The following is a 17704-nucleotide window of genomic DNA, read 5'->3' on the forward strand; positions in this document are numbered from 1 at the left end:
GTGTGGACAGTAGGCAGGGGTAGAGTTAGGATGGGAGACGGGGGGGCAGCTGACACAGCTCTGCTGTCTCTCCCCACGTGATTATGATTGCATGGAGGATAATGAAGTAAGAGGAGCTTTGGTCTAGTGACAGTCTCTGAATCATGGGAAGGTGAGCTTGCTTTATTATGGTGCTTTATCTTATGTCAGCTTAAGCTTGGGTACAGCTGTAGGCTTATGAAACTGCTTCCAGCAAGAGTGACAAGTCTTCAAAAAGTGATTTTCTGGGATATAGTTCTAGAAAAATGTGAAAGTAAAATTTATTTTCTTACGATTCTTTTCTTTTTATCCGGCTTTTGTTTTAATTTTTGTTTTAGTTTGACATCTGTTCAAATTGATGATTTAAAGAAACCTTAATGGATTTTTTTTGTCCATTATTTTTCAGGAAATCCTTGCTCGAGGAATTCTTCTTCCATTAATAAATCAGCTCAGTGATCCTGATTATATTAATCAGTATTTCATATGGATGGTAAGCTTGGTACACTTAGACAGTATCTTTGAAATGCCTGTCTGTGCACTTCAAATCACAATTAAACTTACTTATGGATGAAAGGTGAATGCTCAGAATGTTGGAGCATGGAGTGAAAATTGTGGCCATTCCACTTGTGTCCTGCTCCTGCTGATGCCAGAAGCTAAGTGATGATTGGCTTTGCATTGCATTAAAATCTGGACTCATGGTTTGTCTCATTTTAGACAAACCATGAACTATTACCAAGGTTTGGATGTAACATTAAGCCAAACTGACTCCAGCTGGAGTTAGGAGCAGAGTGGAGCAGGAGGCAGCTGGAGCAGGAGCAGAGTGGAGCAGCTGTAATTTTTGCTCAGTGGACTGGCGTGCTGCATGTTCACCTTTAAAACATAATTAAGCTTAACTTTGGTTTCAAGTAAGATGTGTACCAGGCCATTACAGTCTTAAGTTTTCCAGTATACTTCATAACAAAATATGTATTGCAGAAACTGACGATGTAATACGTTTTCCTTATTTGAAACTACTTTCTACATAAACTAATGCTAAGTGCTGCTTTACAGATTTTGGAAGCTTTAGCCTGAAAGAGATTAACATCACTGCCAGTTCTTTTATAAATATTTATTATATTATATATTATATTTTTTAAAAGCTAGCATTGAATTAGCACTATTTCATATAGTATTAATCTGTAAAGAAATTAATATTTTAATATTGGTTGTTCCTGTGTTATGGCTTGCCAGGCCACTTGTTTCATGAGACTAGTAAGTGCTTTGTGAACTATAATAACCATTTGGCTACACACTGTTACAGCAGTGCTGGCCTAAATAGAGAGGTGGACAGGTACACTATGTATGTGTTCCATTAAAATTTCTATTTAACTTGGAATGCAATATTGAGCAATGTACTTAGTTAGGTTTTTTCTGGGATTGGATATGATCATCAGTATCCTCCAGTGGGCAGCAGGACACCCCCAAGTGGGTATTGTCTTTCTCTCCTGTTGCTTGAGGAAGGAAAAAGTTAACACTCCAAAGGACTAAGGAGCATGAATGTTGATAACAGGAAGCTGAAGGTTGGATTGTGAAGTTTGCTGCTTAGAAGGTGAAATATGAAGAAGTTAAGAACCCAGTTGGGCAAAATAAAATAAAGCACACACATACATAGAAAGGGAGGATGAACTGTAATGATTTGAAAGCAACTATGTGGTTATATATCAGTCTTGTTTGCTTGGGAAACAGTAGGTTAATTTAATTAAAATGTATTTTTTTCATATATTAGATTCGTGATTCAATTTGCAACTATGAGGCCTTTATGAACATTATTAAAGTAAGTGACAACGTAGGGGAGTTGGAAGCTGTAAGGGATAAAGCAGCAGAAGAACTGCAGTATCTTCGATCCTTAGATACAGCTGGAGATGGTTGGTATTTTAATACTTTACATTTGCAACTTAAAACATCAGTAATATACTGTTTAGTTTAAATATGAAAAGTAACTTACTGAGAATTGTTAGGTTGAAGGCTGGTGCATGGAGGGAAAACCATTTTTGCTAGTGTGTTTTGATGAAATAACCCACTTCTTTTTGGATAGATGGACACTGAGGGAGCTTTAGACTTTTGATAACCGTTGTTATTTATTATTATTATTTATTATTTATTAAATTTATATACCGCCCGACTAGCAATAGCTCTCTGGGCGGTGAACATAAAATAGCATAAAAATACAATGAATAACAAAATAATACTAAAATACAATCAACAATCCAATACAATAAACATTTTTAAAATTAAATCAGTGTAACTTAAAATGCTTCAGAGAATAGGAAGGTTTTGACCTGGCGCCGGAAGGAGAGCAGAGTCGGCGCCAGGCGTACTTCCTCAGGGAGACTGTTCCATAGTTCGGGGGCCACCACTGAGAAGGCCCTAGATCTTGTCATCACCCTCCGGGCCTCCCTGTGAGTTGGAACCCGGAGGAGGGCCTTCGTAGCAGAACGTAGTGCACGGGCCGGTTCATATCGGAAGAGGCGTTCCGCAAGGTATCGTGGTCCCGCACCGTATAAGGCTTTATAGGTTAATACCAACACTTTGAATCTAGCCCGGAAACATATTGGCAACCAGTGCAAGCTGGCCAGAACAGGTGTTATATGCTCGGACCGCTTGGTCCTTGTCAGCAATCTGGCCGCCGCATTTTGTTCTTTTAAGAGATTAACTTGATTGGAAGTTGTACTTGACTGGAAAGCACTGACAAAGAGTGCATATTTCTTGTCTGTCGGTAATTCTTACTGTACTAAAAATAATGTAGATACCATTTCCCTTTGATGGCATTTACCTAAAATATTTAACTTGTTTTCTCTGCAACATCCTGTGAGTTAGGCCACCAATATTTTCATGGGGTAATTAGGACTGCTGGTGATTTTCAGGAAGCTATCCAGTGAGTTAATAGCTGAACAGGTTTTTGAATCTTATTGACTCATTTCCAATACACCACTTTTAAATGGACCACAGGATAATGTCTTTCTCCAGTGGGCACCAAGACACCCCCAAGTGGGTACAGTAGGGCGGGTGACGTTGCAGGCCCCCGCCAAAAAGAGAAACTTGCCGTAAAGTGGGACATAGCACGCAATCAGCTGTATAGTACAGGCAGCTAGAGCTCCCCGTGCTACAGCTGATCAGCTGTAGTGCAGGGAGCTTCAGGGGCCAAGCACCGTCAGCTGGAGTGCGGCAGCTGGAGCTCACCGTGCTACAGTTGATCGCTCTGCTGGCGCCATATTAGCGGAACGCTGAAAAGCGAGGCCCTACTGTATTGTCTTCCTCTCCTGTTGCTTGAGGCAGGAAAGAGTTAACACTCTAAAGGACTCTCACCTTAGCCCCTCCCATGGAGTGACAGTTCATTTTCCTGCCTGGCTTGAGCAGTACTGTCTTCGCCTTGCTTTTCAGACTGGCTGGCTTGTATCCTTTCCTAGAATCTCAAATCTTTACCTACTGTTGTTGATTTGTTGTGTCTGAATTCCTTCCTGAGTGGTTTGTGTTTGAGTGTCATTTACAGTTTTTCCAAATGAGTTGTGTGCATGTCTGAGTGACTGTTAAGTGTCATTATGTCCGTTGGTCAACTTATTATATTGTTAAATTGATTGCCTAAGCATTTGATACCTTGAATTAATTACCTAGATAGTTAGCTGAGGTGTTCAAATTAATTTCATTTTATCTAATGAACTCTGTATTGATTCAATTGTGACAAAGAAGACTTTTCTGAAAAGGAGAAAAAACCTGTTAGCAGCGAAATGCCGAAGGAGCACTCAAAAAATAAAATAAAATCAGTACAGAAGGCGGCAAGAGCATTTGGTGCAGTAGTGCCTTCAGCCTGCTCAGAGAAAAAGATGTTGGTTAAAAACACAAGGATCATAAGAAGGTCCCTGCACAGCACTTTGAAAGATTAAAGTCATGGCACAAAGCAGCAGCAGCGGTTGGTGTGGTAGCGCCTTCAGCCTGCTCTGGCAAGATGACGGTTGAAAACAAAAGCCACAGCAGCATGCATGGAGGCAGCCACCATTTTAATCAACAAACAGCCTTATAGTCAGCACATGGCCCATCGAATCTTGCAGTAGCACAGAGAGAGGTCAGTAATCAGCAGCAAAGCGCTGTTAACCTGTAAGCAATGCAGCAGCAATCGGAGGAAGCACGTTGTGAGAACCAAAAATGAAGAGAAATCTGTAAGCAATGAGGTGGCAGAGCAGTTGAACAATTTATGCTGCTAAAAATAATGAGAGCATTAATGAAGCAGTCTTACCAATGTCATTGTTACAGTGCAGAAGGCTGCCATTTGGGCAACAGAAAACAGCCTCACGGGCCGTGGGTGGCCCATTAACTCTTGCAGTAGCACAGAGAGTGGCCAGAAACATGCACAAAAGCATTACAAACCCTGCAAGCGATGTGGTAGCAGAGCAATCAGGGAGGGAAAATGCAGCTAAAACTAAGGACAAAAATAAAAATGCAGTTTTACCAACATTATTAGAGTGCAGAAGAGCAGCTTATGTGGGAGAGCAAAGCCAGCAGTGGGTGGCAACAAAAGATATGCTCTCTGAGGATGAAATGGCTCCAGATCCTTTGGTCATTTTCAGCTCAAATTCTGAGAAAGCAGGAGTGCACTGGTGTTAACATCCAGCAGTCTGAACTTCCACAGACCTGTTTACATACAGTGCCATTGCATAATGCTGCCACCTCTGGTCAAAAACAGCAGCAACAGCATAAAGATTCAACACAGACAGTTAATTTGCTCTCTGCTGCTATCTCTGGTTTCAGTCAAGAAATTCAGCAGGTGGAATCTTTCCATTTAAGTCCTGAAGCATTAAATCACATTAGTAGAGCCCTGATGAATGACATTTCTGGAGAACTAGCCAGTCTTTCAAGTAGCACCTGCACAAATGCAGCAAGTTACACAATCACACCCTGCACCAGTGAATAATCAATTACCTTCCAATACATGATGATGATGATGATGATTTTGATTTATATCCCGCCCTTCCTCCCAGCAGGAGCCCAGGGCGGCATTGCAGCACAGTGTTCATTTGAGTCAGCCAAACAATGCTGTTAATGAGCAGCAAGGGGAACAGAGAACATGTGACAGTACTTCACCAGACCCACATGATGTGTCCAGAGGTAGAGCACTGAGGCTGATGGTACAGAGGCTTGGCAGACAAACCACTGAAATGCAACGGAATGTGTATGATGATTCAGTTGTCTCTCTGGAGAAGGATATAGATGGTTCACAGGTGGAAGAGCAGTCCATGTTGACGCCTTTCCATCAAGAATGGCAAACTCCTGATGTCTATGGAATTGTAACTTAACTGTTTGGTCTGAATAACTCTGCTGTGTTCCCTCAATAGCCTTAGGTAGTCCTATGGAGGGTGCAAAGTCCACCTCATCTAAGGGGCAATGATTGAGCAGCAACTAATGGCCACTACAAGGGCAGCTGAATTGCTGGAGAGCAGGAAGACATGCTATATGAGGGAAGCGTGGCCTGGATGCCCTGGTCAGTTGAAGTTCACTAATTCAGCTTGGCAAACTGCAATCAAGCATGCAGCTGAGCTCCTGTCAAATGTGTAGCGCCTACCTCAAATGCAAGTATTAGGGGCTGTTTCATGTGTGTTACCTGCATCAAGTGATGAATTTGTGGGTACAGGCAACAGACAAAGACACTTCATTAAAAACAAAGCAAAACTGTGGTCTCCACAAAGTAAACACAGGGCCTGTATGTGCTTATTCCGTACATTCAGATCAACTGAGCAGGACACTTACTCCATACTGAGCAGGGCACTTACTCCATACTGAGCAGGACACTTACTCCATCTGATCTGCACTTGTTTTAGCAGCAGATAAGACAAGTTTGGCTGAAAGATGTTAACTCTCTCATTTGCTGAGATACAGTGGCTCAAGTGTACTCAACAGGGCCAAATAGTGGCACATTTGGTGCATTGCAGTTGTCTAATTCACAGTGTGTAGTTTCTCAGTCCAGCCACAGACAGGCTGATCAGCCTGGTTATCCACAAATTGTTGCTGCCAAGTCATGCAAAAACAATGATGAGGATGATTAAAAAATGAATAAATAAAATATATTAGTCAGACGTACAATCAGATTAGGAGAAAGCCATATCATGGGCACACTTCCTCTTCAGATGAGGAGGGTGTTAAGTTCCCAGACTTGCATGCAATTCCAGTGAGCCAGGGGCCAGAGTTCAGAGTGACATCACAGGTTGCTAGACATCCAGATGCCGCTGTGAACACTGATTCCCTTGATCCTCAGGTGACGCCAGATATTGAGGAGGGGAAGTAACTTCCTGGTACAGATTGAAAAGAAAGTATTTCACACTCTGTTAAGGATGAACATTTTATTCATTTGTTTTGTAGAATGTTAGCAGCACTGGATCATCCTGACAAACCAACTGATAAAGCACAGAGGTTCCAAAAGAACCTAGTACTAATCACAAGGTGTTTCGGTCCAGCTCCTAAGTAAAAGACTTAGATTGAAGGGGTAGCACTTCTTCAGACTAAAAGACTAATGGTTCTGACAAATAGATACTACCCTACAGACCCAGAGTTTATGTATAAACTCTGACTACTAGCAATTAATTTGCCAGTGCTTACTTTAGTGTCCAAAGCTAATCTACTAAAAGAGATAGCGCTTCCATTAGACTTAGATGCATGAAGTGCATCCTGCTGTTCGGTAACATTCTTCAATTCTGTTTTAAGCCTCATGCTATTCCCCAGCAACATCTTACTGCTCACCATTCCACTACATTGCCACAGTTCCCAAGTGTACTGTATATGGGGCCAATTTGGGCACTTCCACATCAGGAGGTGAAGAGTTACTGGGTTCCAGCCTCCACATTCAGTAATCTGCTTCGCAAAAGCAGAGAACTGTCACTGCATGCTATTGTAATGTGAGTAGTAGTTTCCATAATGTCCCATACTGAACTGTTTATTTCTCTATTATCAGAGTAGCTTTTGCTGGCTCAGTAAACATTAGATTAGTTGGGGTTAGATATGTTATCCTCTGAATGTAGAAGGAATGTAGAAAGAAGTGACGAAATGATCTCTAATAAATCATGGCCTACACCTGTTTTTAAGGCCTCAACAGCCTTGGACACAATATACCAGGTGTGAAGTCCATCCCTTCTACTTCTCGGGGTGCTTGCTCCTCCTGATATAAGTCTTGAGGATGGGCTATTTCTGTTCCGCCTCTGTCTCAGAAACTGGTCAGATCACAGTGGCAAGATGCTAATGCATTTTTTCTTGTGTGGCAGACTGCCTTGATGGCCATTATTAGCTCCATGAACATTGAGTCTCTCAGCGAGAGGAAAATAAAATGAAAATGATAACAATGATGATGATGATAACAACATATAATAAGGGGATGCTACTCAGTAATTATGGGGTTGTCACATTGGTCATTCAGGAGTATTGCATAAGATCCAGCTACAAGGGTCAACATCTTTTTTTGTCCTAAAAGCCAATTTGTGGTTACAGTAGGACCCCACTCATATGGCAGGTTACGTTCCGGACCCCCACTGAAAAGCAAAAACCGCTAAAAAGCAGAACTCATTGAATAGAATGGCTTGGAACAAGCGCTGGATGAGTGGGGCTTTAGTCTAATTATGTCTAATTGAGACCGCCGCATTAGCAAAGTGCCATAAAGTGGGGCCCTACTGTATTTGGACCTGAGAATGTTCATACAGTGTTGAAGAGTTGTAAGACATGTCTGTGGAGACTGTTAGGTTTTTTCCCTCACTACACCAGAACATTAGCTCTTTGGGAAGCGTCTGTTGGTTCCTTTAGAGTGCCAGAGGCATATACATAAGTAAATATCACTTGTCTCATGAGTGTCATGAGAATGTGAAGGTTATTTCTAGCAGATAGACCTGGGAAATTTTTGTTTGGAAGTATTTTCCAAGAGTAGCAGCACATAGCAGAAGTTTGCTCTCCTGGAGAGCTGCAGTCCTTAACAGTTAAAGGAATGGATAATTATATATATTCACTAATAGGCAAAAAAGCTTGCGGTTTAAGAATGTACCTATAGCCCACAGCTATTTCTATCAAACTTTAAAAAGCAGAGAAATTGGGCAGCTATAGTGAATGCACCAGGGGAGCAGGAGACCTGACCTCCTCTCTGAGATATTGTACTGCCCTACAAATTGGTCAAAATGCAAACACCGTTTGGGTTGGTCTTTCACAGTCCAATCCACTTCCTGTGTAGCTTGGAAGAATTTGGTAACGTGCCTCTGAGCATATGGTGAGTGGTGGTAACACCTGCTATCTCCAAAGATAGAGAATTATATTTTTGTATGTTTGTTGGTGTTCTTCTTACTTTGTTTCTTTTCTGTGTTACTACTGTTTCTACAGAGAATCTACAGTAGAAAATTTTATTTTCCTCATTATTCATCCCAGAAATCTGTGTCAAATTTATTTTTATTAATTTCAAATCCTTTTTATTGGCCAGTGTCATATGATGGTGAAGACAGCCTTTTGTGTTTCAAATTAGAGGTTATGTTCTATTTCTATTTTGGGTGCATTAACAGTGGAATCTGAAACTGTAGTTTGATGTAAAATCAGACTGATTCCAATATGTTGCTCCTTCAGCTGTTGGGAAAAAGAGGATGCATGTTTTCATCCTGCTATGTTTAAACCACTTCATTTTAAGGCAAGGTGGGCAGGGTCAATTAAAAACATAGAGCACACCTAGCATTTTACTAGAATATGTTTCACCTCCCACTGTTTTATCTTGTGCAAATTGACACACTCCTGAGGTCCACTGGAGACTATTCTGCAGAAGTCAGTGCCATTATTATGTTTGGAGTTTTTTTAGTGTAAATTTTGCAAAGTGTTCCTGTACTTCACATATTCACAGAAATAGAAACAAGAAAATGATTTCCTATAGGAAACTTCACTAAAATTGCAAAGGAAATCAGACATATTCAAAGTGACCATCTGAACTATATCAACTGTCTTAATGTTGCTTCCTCCCTGCTAAAACAAGATCAGCACAGCACGTCTTCTTTCTATAATTTGGGCTGATTGCAGGTGTTGCCACCACTCACCATATGCTCAGAGGCACGTTGCCAAATTCTTCCAAGCTACACAGGAAGTGGATTGGACTGTGAAAGACCAACCCAAACGGTGTTTGCATTTTGACCAATTTGTAGGGCAGTACAATATCTCAGAGAGGAGGTCAGGTCTCCTGCTCCCTTGGTGCATTCACTATAGCTGCCCAATTTCCCTGCTTTTTAAAGTTTGATAGAAATAGCTGTGGGCTATAGGTACATTCTTAAACTGCAAGGTTTTTTGCCTATTAGTGAATTTCCCTGCTTTTTAATCTGGGAGATAAGAAATGGGATTCTGTGCAAGTTAGCACCAGCAGTAACAGAAATAGTTCAGCAGTGTATTTTAAATGTTATATTACAATCAAGAATGCCTTTACTTTTACAAGAGGGTCATGGCTTAGTGACAGAAAACATGCTTTGCATGCAAAAGTCCCCACATTCAATACCCAGCATCTCCAATTAGGGCTGGGAGAGATCCTTATCTGAAACCTTATCAGTCAGTACTGAGCTAGGGACGTCTATTGTTATAGGAGAAGGCATTAAAAAGGATCTTATTCTCAACCCAGCAGCAAAAAAAGAAGGAGGGGCATGGCTGTGACTATCCTGAAGAGACGCTGCACTTTTTAATTTGCTACTGCACTACTGGTCACAAACAGAAAAACCACTTGGCCACCTCATTAGGCAGTGGCCAACACAGCACTAATTTCAGATGGGTGCTTCAACACAGGACTAATTTCAGATAGTGAGTGAGTGAAAGAGATTTAAGATTAAACAACCAAGAGCTAAATTCAAGTGTTAAAAGCAAAGAGTCGCATCAAATCTCAAAATAACTACAGCAAAGTTATGAGCACAGGTCAAACAGCCACACACACTTCAAACAAAAAGTATTTGAGCGTTTGTCATTTATAAACCCATTTAAGGATTTATACCACCAGCATCAACCCAAACACAAGAAGCCTCTATTTTTCTCCCATGAGTGGGAAAGCAATGGTCCCTCCACCCATTGCCGCCCTGGGCTCCTTCTGGGAGGAATGGTGGGATATAAATTTAATAAATTAAAGAAATAAATGCTGCTGCTACAGTCAATTTAAAAGTTCTTTTCAAAAAAGAAAAAGAAAAAACACAAAACCAAGAGACTGAATAACACTGGACTACACTTCAGGGTTGTTATACACAACTTCCTCTCAGCCCCCCCCCAATATCTGTACAGCCACACTAGGCTACTTTGCAGGGCTGCTGTAACCTATCCAGCACTATATGCACCCCTCCCCACTGCTGCACTATGCATATACTAATGAGTGTGTGTGTCTGTGTGTGTGTGTGTGTGTGTGAGAGAGAGAGAGAGAGAGAGAATGAGAATAAGAATGAGAATATTTAAGAACCAAGAGCTAAAGTCAGGATTAAAATGTTACAGACAAAGAGTCTCATACAATCTCACAATAACTACAACAATGTTATGAGCACAGGTCAAACAGCCACACAGACTGCAAACAAAAAGTATTTGAGCTTTTGTCATTTATAAACCCATTTAAGGATAGGGGGTGGCAGGGCGATTTGGCCAGCGGAAAGAGCAGGCTGCAGGAGACAGCGGGGGTGGGAACACACACACACCACCGTCACTCACCTCCTTTCTGCTGCTGCCTTCTCTGTCATCCTTGCCCTCTGGGTTTCTTCCTCCACCGTCCATTTCTCTCTCTCTCTCCTAACTGTCTGGCTGTCCATTTCCTCCCTCGTGCTTCCTCACACAGAGCACGAGGGAAGAGCAATGCCAAGCAGAAGGCCAGTGTGAGTCACATGTCTGTTGCCCACCAATCACAGGAGCAGAAGACTTCCCCTGCCTCCAAGTAACTGGAAGGGGAGGGGGGAGGGGGAGTAAAATGAAAGAACTCCTGGTTTCTACTGCGCCTGTGTGACGTTATCACCCCCGGTAATGCATTTTTTAATCTATTAATTAAAAACAAACCATGCCGGTTTTTTTACTTTAAACCTACTGAAGATGAAGGTTTGTGTTTGGGGCAAGCTCAGGGATCTGATTAGAGATACCTTACAGTCATCTCTGAGTTTTAATGAACAACAACAGATTATGAGAACTTCTCAAGAAAAAAGTCCAAACGGCTTCTTGTTTTTCTCTCTCCCGTTTTTCACTTTAACCTGTGGATTCTCCATGGGGGGTGTGTGTGTGTATCACCAAGAAAACTTTCAGAGTTGTAGAGCAAGCGATTCTGAATCCAACAGTATAAGACTTGTAAGTTTTTGTTTTGAAGTGGGACTATACAAAGCACCAGAAAGGTGTGTGTGTGGGTATTTTCATTTAACATGGTAGAACGTGAAAAATCCCTACTGACTATAGTATACAGCCACTCTTGTGGCTGTATAATCTTATCGATTCTTGAGGAGTTTAAGGGTCCCCTATAGGATGACCTTAACAATAACGATTAAATAGCAACAAATAAATAGAATATAGATTGTTTTTGTTTCACAAGTTTCCATGAGGCTTCAGCCATATCCTCTGCAACAACAATAGTATTATCTTGTGCAACGACATACTCACTATTATTTTACCAGGGAGTTCAGTTCATTAGCTAAGGAACTGTTGGAATAGTACTGATGTTCAATTCCTCCTATGGAGAACAAGTCCTATGAGGAAAGGTTGAAGGAACTTGGCATGTTCAGTCTGGTAAAGAGAAGGCTGAGGGGTGACATGATTGCACTCTTTAAGTACCTGAAGGGCTGTCACATAGAGGAGGGTACAGATTTGTTCACTGCTGCCCCAGAGGATAGGACTAGGTCTAATGGTTTTAAGTTGCAGGAGCGTAGATTCAGATTGGACATTAGAAGGAACTTCTTGACAGTAAGGGCAGTTCGGCAATGGAACCGACTGCCTAGGGAGGTGGTGGGATCCCCTTCGCTGGATGTCTTCAAGCAGAGGCTGGACAGCTATCTGTGGGAGATGCTCTAGCTGTGGATTTCCTGCTATGAGCAGGGGGTTGGACTCGATGGCCTACAAGGCCCCTTCCAACTCTATGATTCTATTCATTGCCTGCCCTTCACCACCAGGTCCCAGGGCAGCATAAAACAGTTTATAGATTAATATTAATATTACAAATATCAGTTTATAGATTAAATTATTTGCTGGATCAAAGTAAGCTTTGGTAGGGATTACTACTCTGCACAGCTTGGTAACTTGGCTAAGGTTCTCACATATGCAGTTTTGTTTCAAGAAAGATCAGTAGCAAATTTAATGCATGTTTACTAAGTTAACTTGTCTTTATTCCTTGTCTTCAACTGGTAGATAGTGTTCACCGCCCAGAGAGCTATTGCTAGTCGGACGGTATAAAAGTCTAATAAATAAATAAATAAATAAATAAATAAAATTTATATAGATTTTTGAGAATGTGGGCAACAGAATTGAAGACAAGCACATGCTTCTTATATAATCCTTAATTCACTGGAAATTAAGACTACCAGGCCTTCTGTTGTTCCTTTGTGTTCATTTAAACAGCAGCTTATGTTTGCAGATTACTGGCACTCAGCAGGTTCACATAGTATGACAATATTTCAGGGATTGCTGTGTAGGTATGAGAAGTTTCACCTAGTCGGAGATTTCCTGGCTGCTCTCAAAACACTCAGGAGGTTTGGTTGCATAAATTACCAGGTGTCCATTAGTGAGTTTCTCTTAGCTGGAGCTTCTCTGGCTGCTTCCAAAGCATTCAGGGGTCACCTTACTCTGCACCTGGTATCATGGCACATTCAACAAGAGCAGCAGCTGCTTATGCAGCACATGCAACAAAGATTCCTCTACAAGAGGTTTGTCAGGCAGCCACTTGGGCAGACCTGGATACATTTATCAAGTACTATAAGATGGGCATTTATGCATCTGTGGAGGCAGCCGTGGGAAGGTGAGTTCCTTAGCAGGTGCTGCTGGATCATTAAGGGACATCCATCTGTGGTCGGTAAAATGAGTACCCGGCATATGCTGGGGAGTAAAGAAAGGCCGGGGATGGAACCCCATATATACAGTCTGCCTTGTAAACATCGCAAGATGTCACCCTAAGGGTCGGAAACAACTTGCAATATAAGTGCGGGGACACCTTTACCTTTTTACCCACTCACACAGAAGGTCAGCTTTGGAATATCCCACTTGAGGGTGTCCAGTGCCCACTGGAGAAGGAACCATTTACTCACCAGACAGGTGTTTCTCTGGGGGCACCAGGACACCCCCAAGGCCCACCCTGGGATGCAACATGAGGAACAATAACACAAGGAAAATGGGGGGAGAGTGAAGGGTCAGAGAACTGATCGAGAAATTTGCAAGTTCATGTTTCATATTGGCTTCATTGAATGCAATGTTATTTTGAGTCATGTTAGTCTTACAAGTGTAATACTTTCAAGCTTGGCCAGATGGTGAAGTGTCACTCCATGGGAGGGGCTAAGGTAAGAGTTTCTTGGAGTGTTAACTCTTTCCTGCCTCAAGCAACAGGAGAGGAAGACAATACCCACTTGGCGGTGTCCTGGTGCCCTCAGAGAAACACATTTTTGGTGAATAAAATGGCTCCTTCCTCATCTGAGGGCAAGGAGTGGGATGGAATGTCAAAATGGTTCTTACAAGTCTGAAATTTGTGTCCATCTGGAAGAGTGTGCATTCATTCTTATCCCTCTGTGGTTCTTAACAATTCTGAACAGCAGAACCACGTTTCTAGCACCTTCATGATAAAAATTAGCATCTTAACAGATTGTCTCATTTAGCATTGGTTACTTGTAGAGTTCAGGAAAGTGGCTTGGGTAGGGGCAGGAATGAATATACAAATAGCCTTGAACATTTTTAATTGCATTTTGCCTAATTCATTCTTATGTTTAAAACTTTCTTGTATAAAAGGTATTATCACATATGGGTTCTCAATGACTCACTTAAATGTTCATTTGAAAATTTTACAAATCTCACCTATACTTTTAATATATTAGAATACTGGCCATTATTGGTAAGGATGCATATACTTTGTTCTTCAAAACAAACACATTTCTGCAACCCACATTTGGCCAGTTTATTCGTTCTCTAGTGATCATTGGACATGGAGAGGACCTGGGTAAGGGACCAGCACTCTCCCCCCTAGCCACACACACACATTGGAAATCCTCTTCATTGTAGACCTGGCTTGCAAGATTTCTTAAGGCATTAACTGTAGACTTGTATATATCTTTGCATTTATAGGGGCTAGATGCAAAACAAGCTGATTAGGGCTGATTAGAATTGTTAATTCTGTGTCCCAACAGTAAATTCTATGTGTTCATGGCTTTTACACTATCAGACAATGCACGTAGCCCTGATTGTGGGGTTCAGCAGCTGAGGTGAGATATAGGGGCAGTTAAATTGGCACAGCTGCATTTATAACAATAACAATAGATCATTTTCTTAAAAAAATAAACAGTTTTAATGCTCTTTTTATTTTTGTACCATCTGTTCTAAGATATTTATACCACTAACCTTTCTAGTTGTGTGATGCCTTTCTTGTCATGATCTAAATTTTCAAAAAATATTTCTAAAAGCTATTAAGTGGAGTCCCAAGCTGTCAAATGGCGTTGAAAAAAAGAATGGTTTTGTGTGATATCCCTTAATTTGACTTGTTAATATTTATTTGAATTACTGAAATCACCAACAATTTCCTTGGCTTTAAAAAGAATAATTAGTATATTCTCCAATTTTTTTTAAAAAAAATCAGTGTATTTTGGTTATCTTTTTCTGTACAAACAGTTTTAAACAATACTTGCCTTCTAATAGTCTAGTAATCTAATAAATGCCTTCTGTCCTTTTGAGTCTGACTTCTTAGTACATTCATTTTCAGATATCAACACTATAAAAAATCAGATAAATAGCTTATTGTTTGTGAAGAAAATATGTGATTCAAGAATACTGAGGCTGCAGTCAGGAAAAGTAAGTGTTTTCTCTTCTGGAATGTGTTAGAATTATACATAGGCTAATCTATAACAAGACATTTTACAAGTCTAGTAATGGTAAATATAGCAACAACATTAATTTTTTCATGCATTTTGTATGAAGCTTATTGAACTAGTTATATAAATATGTGGATAAATGTTAAACATCTGTAGTTTGAAGCTAAGTTGGCAAATCAATCTTCCATTTCATCAGTTTAAAATATTACTAATTTTATTAGCTAAGATCCTCAGTTTGCTCCTGGTGGGAGCATCCTCTGAGCAGAGTGCCACTCATGTGATGCTCCTACCCGTGGAAGGCAAGCAGCTATTACTGATCCTCCACCCCTAAATCTGTTGCAGAGCAGCATGAGAGATATTGTACAGGGCTACAGGTGGAAGGGGAAATCAGTAAACCATTGGATCCTTCCATTTGCAGAACCCTAGATAGCATTGAAACCATTATATACCAGTTTGATAGTGGTGGCATTCCTGAACCATTCCTTTATATAGTCAGCATCATGTTTGAATTACTTCTATAGCCCACTGCATCCATTGCTAATATCATTATCACAGACTAAAATGTTAAAGTGTATACTAGAAAGTCCCATCTCTTATTTCCCAGATTTACTTAGCTTGGGTGAGGGGTACCTATGGACTTCCAAGTGTTGTTGGACTCCAACTCCCATCAGCCCCAGGCATATGGCCAGTGGTCAGGGATGACAGACGTTGTGGTCCAATAGCATATGGAGGGCCACAGGTTCCCCACCCCTGATTTAGCTGAAGAACTTGTGAGCAGCAAGCATCGCATACTACTGAAAATGTTGCTATTGTAATAGAAAGAAAGTTCTTGCTTGGAAAGATAACATGCATGATATTACTAAAATGGTCTTATGTTATGATTATATTGATTTCAATTTAGGAACCTATTAATTTGATGTGGTCTTTACCCAGGAAATAGATACTGTGAAACTGGCTGCAAACTTTGGAAAACTTTGCACAGTCCCTCTGGACACCATTCTAGTAAACAATGTTGCACTACAATTTTTTATGGGTAAGAGAACAGTAGCTAAACTAGTTTTTTGTGTTTAAAACTATAAAATACCATTATAGGATGCTATAAGCTTGCAAAATTATAAGGATTTTTTGACCACATCCAGTTCAGGACCAATCTCTCTGCCCATACAGTATATCACTCATATCATTAGCAGAACTTTAAACAAATGCGATGTGGCTCGGCTTAAGAACCACACAGATCTCTGCAACTTAATGCCGATCTGGTCATTTTTAATCATAGTTGCAGCATCCCTTTCCTTCCCCCAAGAGCAGCAAGGAAACACCAGATAGGACTGGAGAAACAGCATGTACCTACCAAGCCTCAGAGCAATTTACTGGTAAAATATGCTGAGCAATAACCCTGGTGAATATGATGGGAACTGGGTTTGATCAAGCATAAATTCCTTTGCCATTAATGAAGAAGGTTATAAAGAGCCCATGTATCTGTAGAAGAGTAATGACTTTAATATTTACGTATTTATTATTTACTGAAAAGATCTCTATCTTGCCCTTCTGTACTACATTAGGACACTCAGGATGGCTCACAATGAGATTATACGCAGTAAGAACACACACAAAAATATTAAAATAGCTAAAAATACATAAAATACAGTTAAGAAATCTAGGGGAGCGATATAAAAAGGAGACTAAAGAGGTAAATCTGGAAGGGGGTGATAAAATCAGTTTCAGGCTATACCTTCAGTCCTTCCAAAAGGCTCTCTGGAACAACATGGTTTTCAGAAGTCTCCAAAACATCATCAGCGAGGGAGCAGAATGGGCTTCATGGGGCAAGGTATTCCAAAACGTAGGGGCCACAGTTGAAAAGGCTCTCTCCCATGTACCTGCCAGTCTAACATCTTTCATTCCAGACGTGCAGAGGAGACCAGACCTAGCCAATCTTAACTTACGAGCAGGTACATATGGGCATAAGTCATCCCTCAGATACATTGGTCCAAGACCATTTCTGGCTTTAACAGTCAAAACCAGCACTTTTAATTGGGCCTGAAAATAATTTGGAAGCCAGTGACGTCGATAAAGATTATATGATACCCACGCTGTGATCCAGTTAACATGCTGGCTGCTGCATTTTGAGCCAACTGGAATTTCTGAACCATTTTCAAAGACAGCCCCACATAGAGTCCATTACAGTAATCAAGCCTTGATGTCACCAATGCATGTGTCACTGTGGCCAAGTCAACTGCTTCAGGAATGGGCGCATTTGGTAGACCAGTTTGAGGTGGCCAAAAGCACTCCTGGCTACCGTAGCCACCTGATATTCAAGCAACAGGGCAGGATCCAGGAGTACTCCTAAACTGTGAACCTGCTTCCTCAAGGGGAGTGCAATCCAGTCCAGAACAGGTTGCAGACCTATCCCTGGCACAGTTTTCCCCTTGACCAGCAACACTTCTGTCTTGTCTGGATTAATCTTGTGGAGAAAATACTGTGCATTCCAGTGGGTTCTTTGATTGAGGTATGCTGTCTCCAGGAAATGGCAGTAGCAAACCCAAATTCTGCCAAGCCCATGTCATCGCGTCTGTCAAGTCGGGCGTATCTGGCAAGGCAGTTGTGATGAGACAAAAGCAAGGCAGCAACAATCAAAGATCCACAAGGCCATGTAGCAATGG

At 41.1% G+C, this 17704-nt stretch overlaps 1 protein-coding gene across 5 annotated transcripts in view; it reads left to right on the plus strand.

Annotated features, from left to right (window-relative positions):
- SNX13 (sorting nexin 13) overlaps nucleotides 1–17704 on the plus strand; it is a 157740-nt gene that overhangs the window by 73647 nt on the left and 66389 nt on the right. For all 5 annotated transcript variants that reach the window (XM_061586097.1, XM_061586096.1, XM_061586093.1 and 2 more), the window contains 4 exons: nucleotides 425–508; nucleotides 1784–1922; nucleotides 14936–15024; nucleotides 15978–16077. In XM_061586097.1, the coding sequence (XP_061442081.1) occupies nucleotides 425–508; nucleotides 1784–1922; nucleotides 14936–15024; nucleotides 15978–16077 (412 nt within the window). The remainder of the gene's footprint in view (nucleotides 1–424; nucleotides 509–1783; nucleotides 1923–14935; nucleotides 15025–15977; nucleotides 16078–17704) is intronic.

Source organism: Rhineura floridana, chromosome 10 (genome assembly GCF_030035675.1).
Source record: "Rhineura floridana isolate rRhiFlo1 chromosome 10, rRhiFlo1.hap2, whole genome shotgun sequence".
Classification (NCBI taxonomy): Eukaryota; Metazoa; Chordata; class Lepidosauria; order Squamata; family Rhineuridae; genus Rhineura; species Rhineura floridana.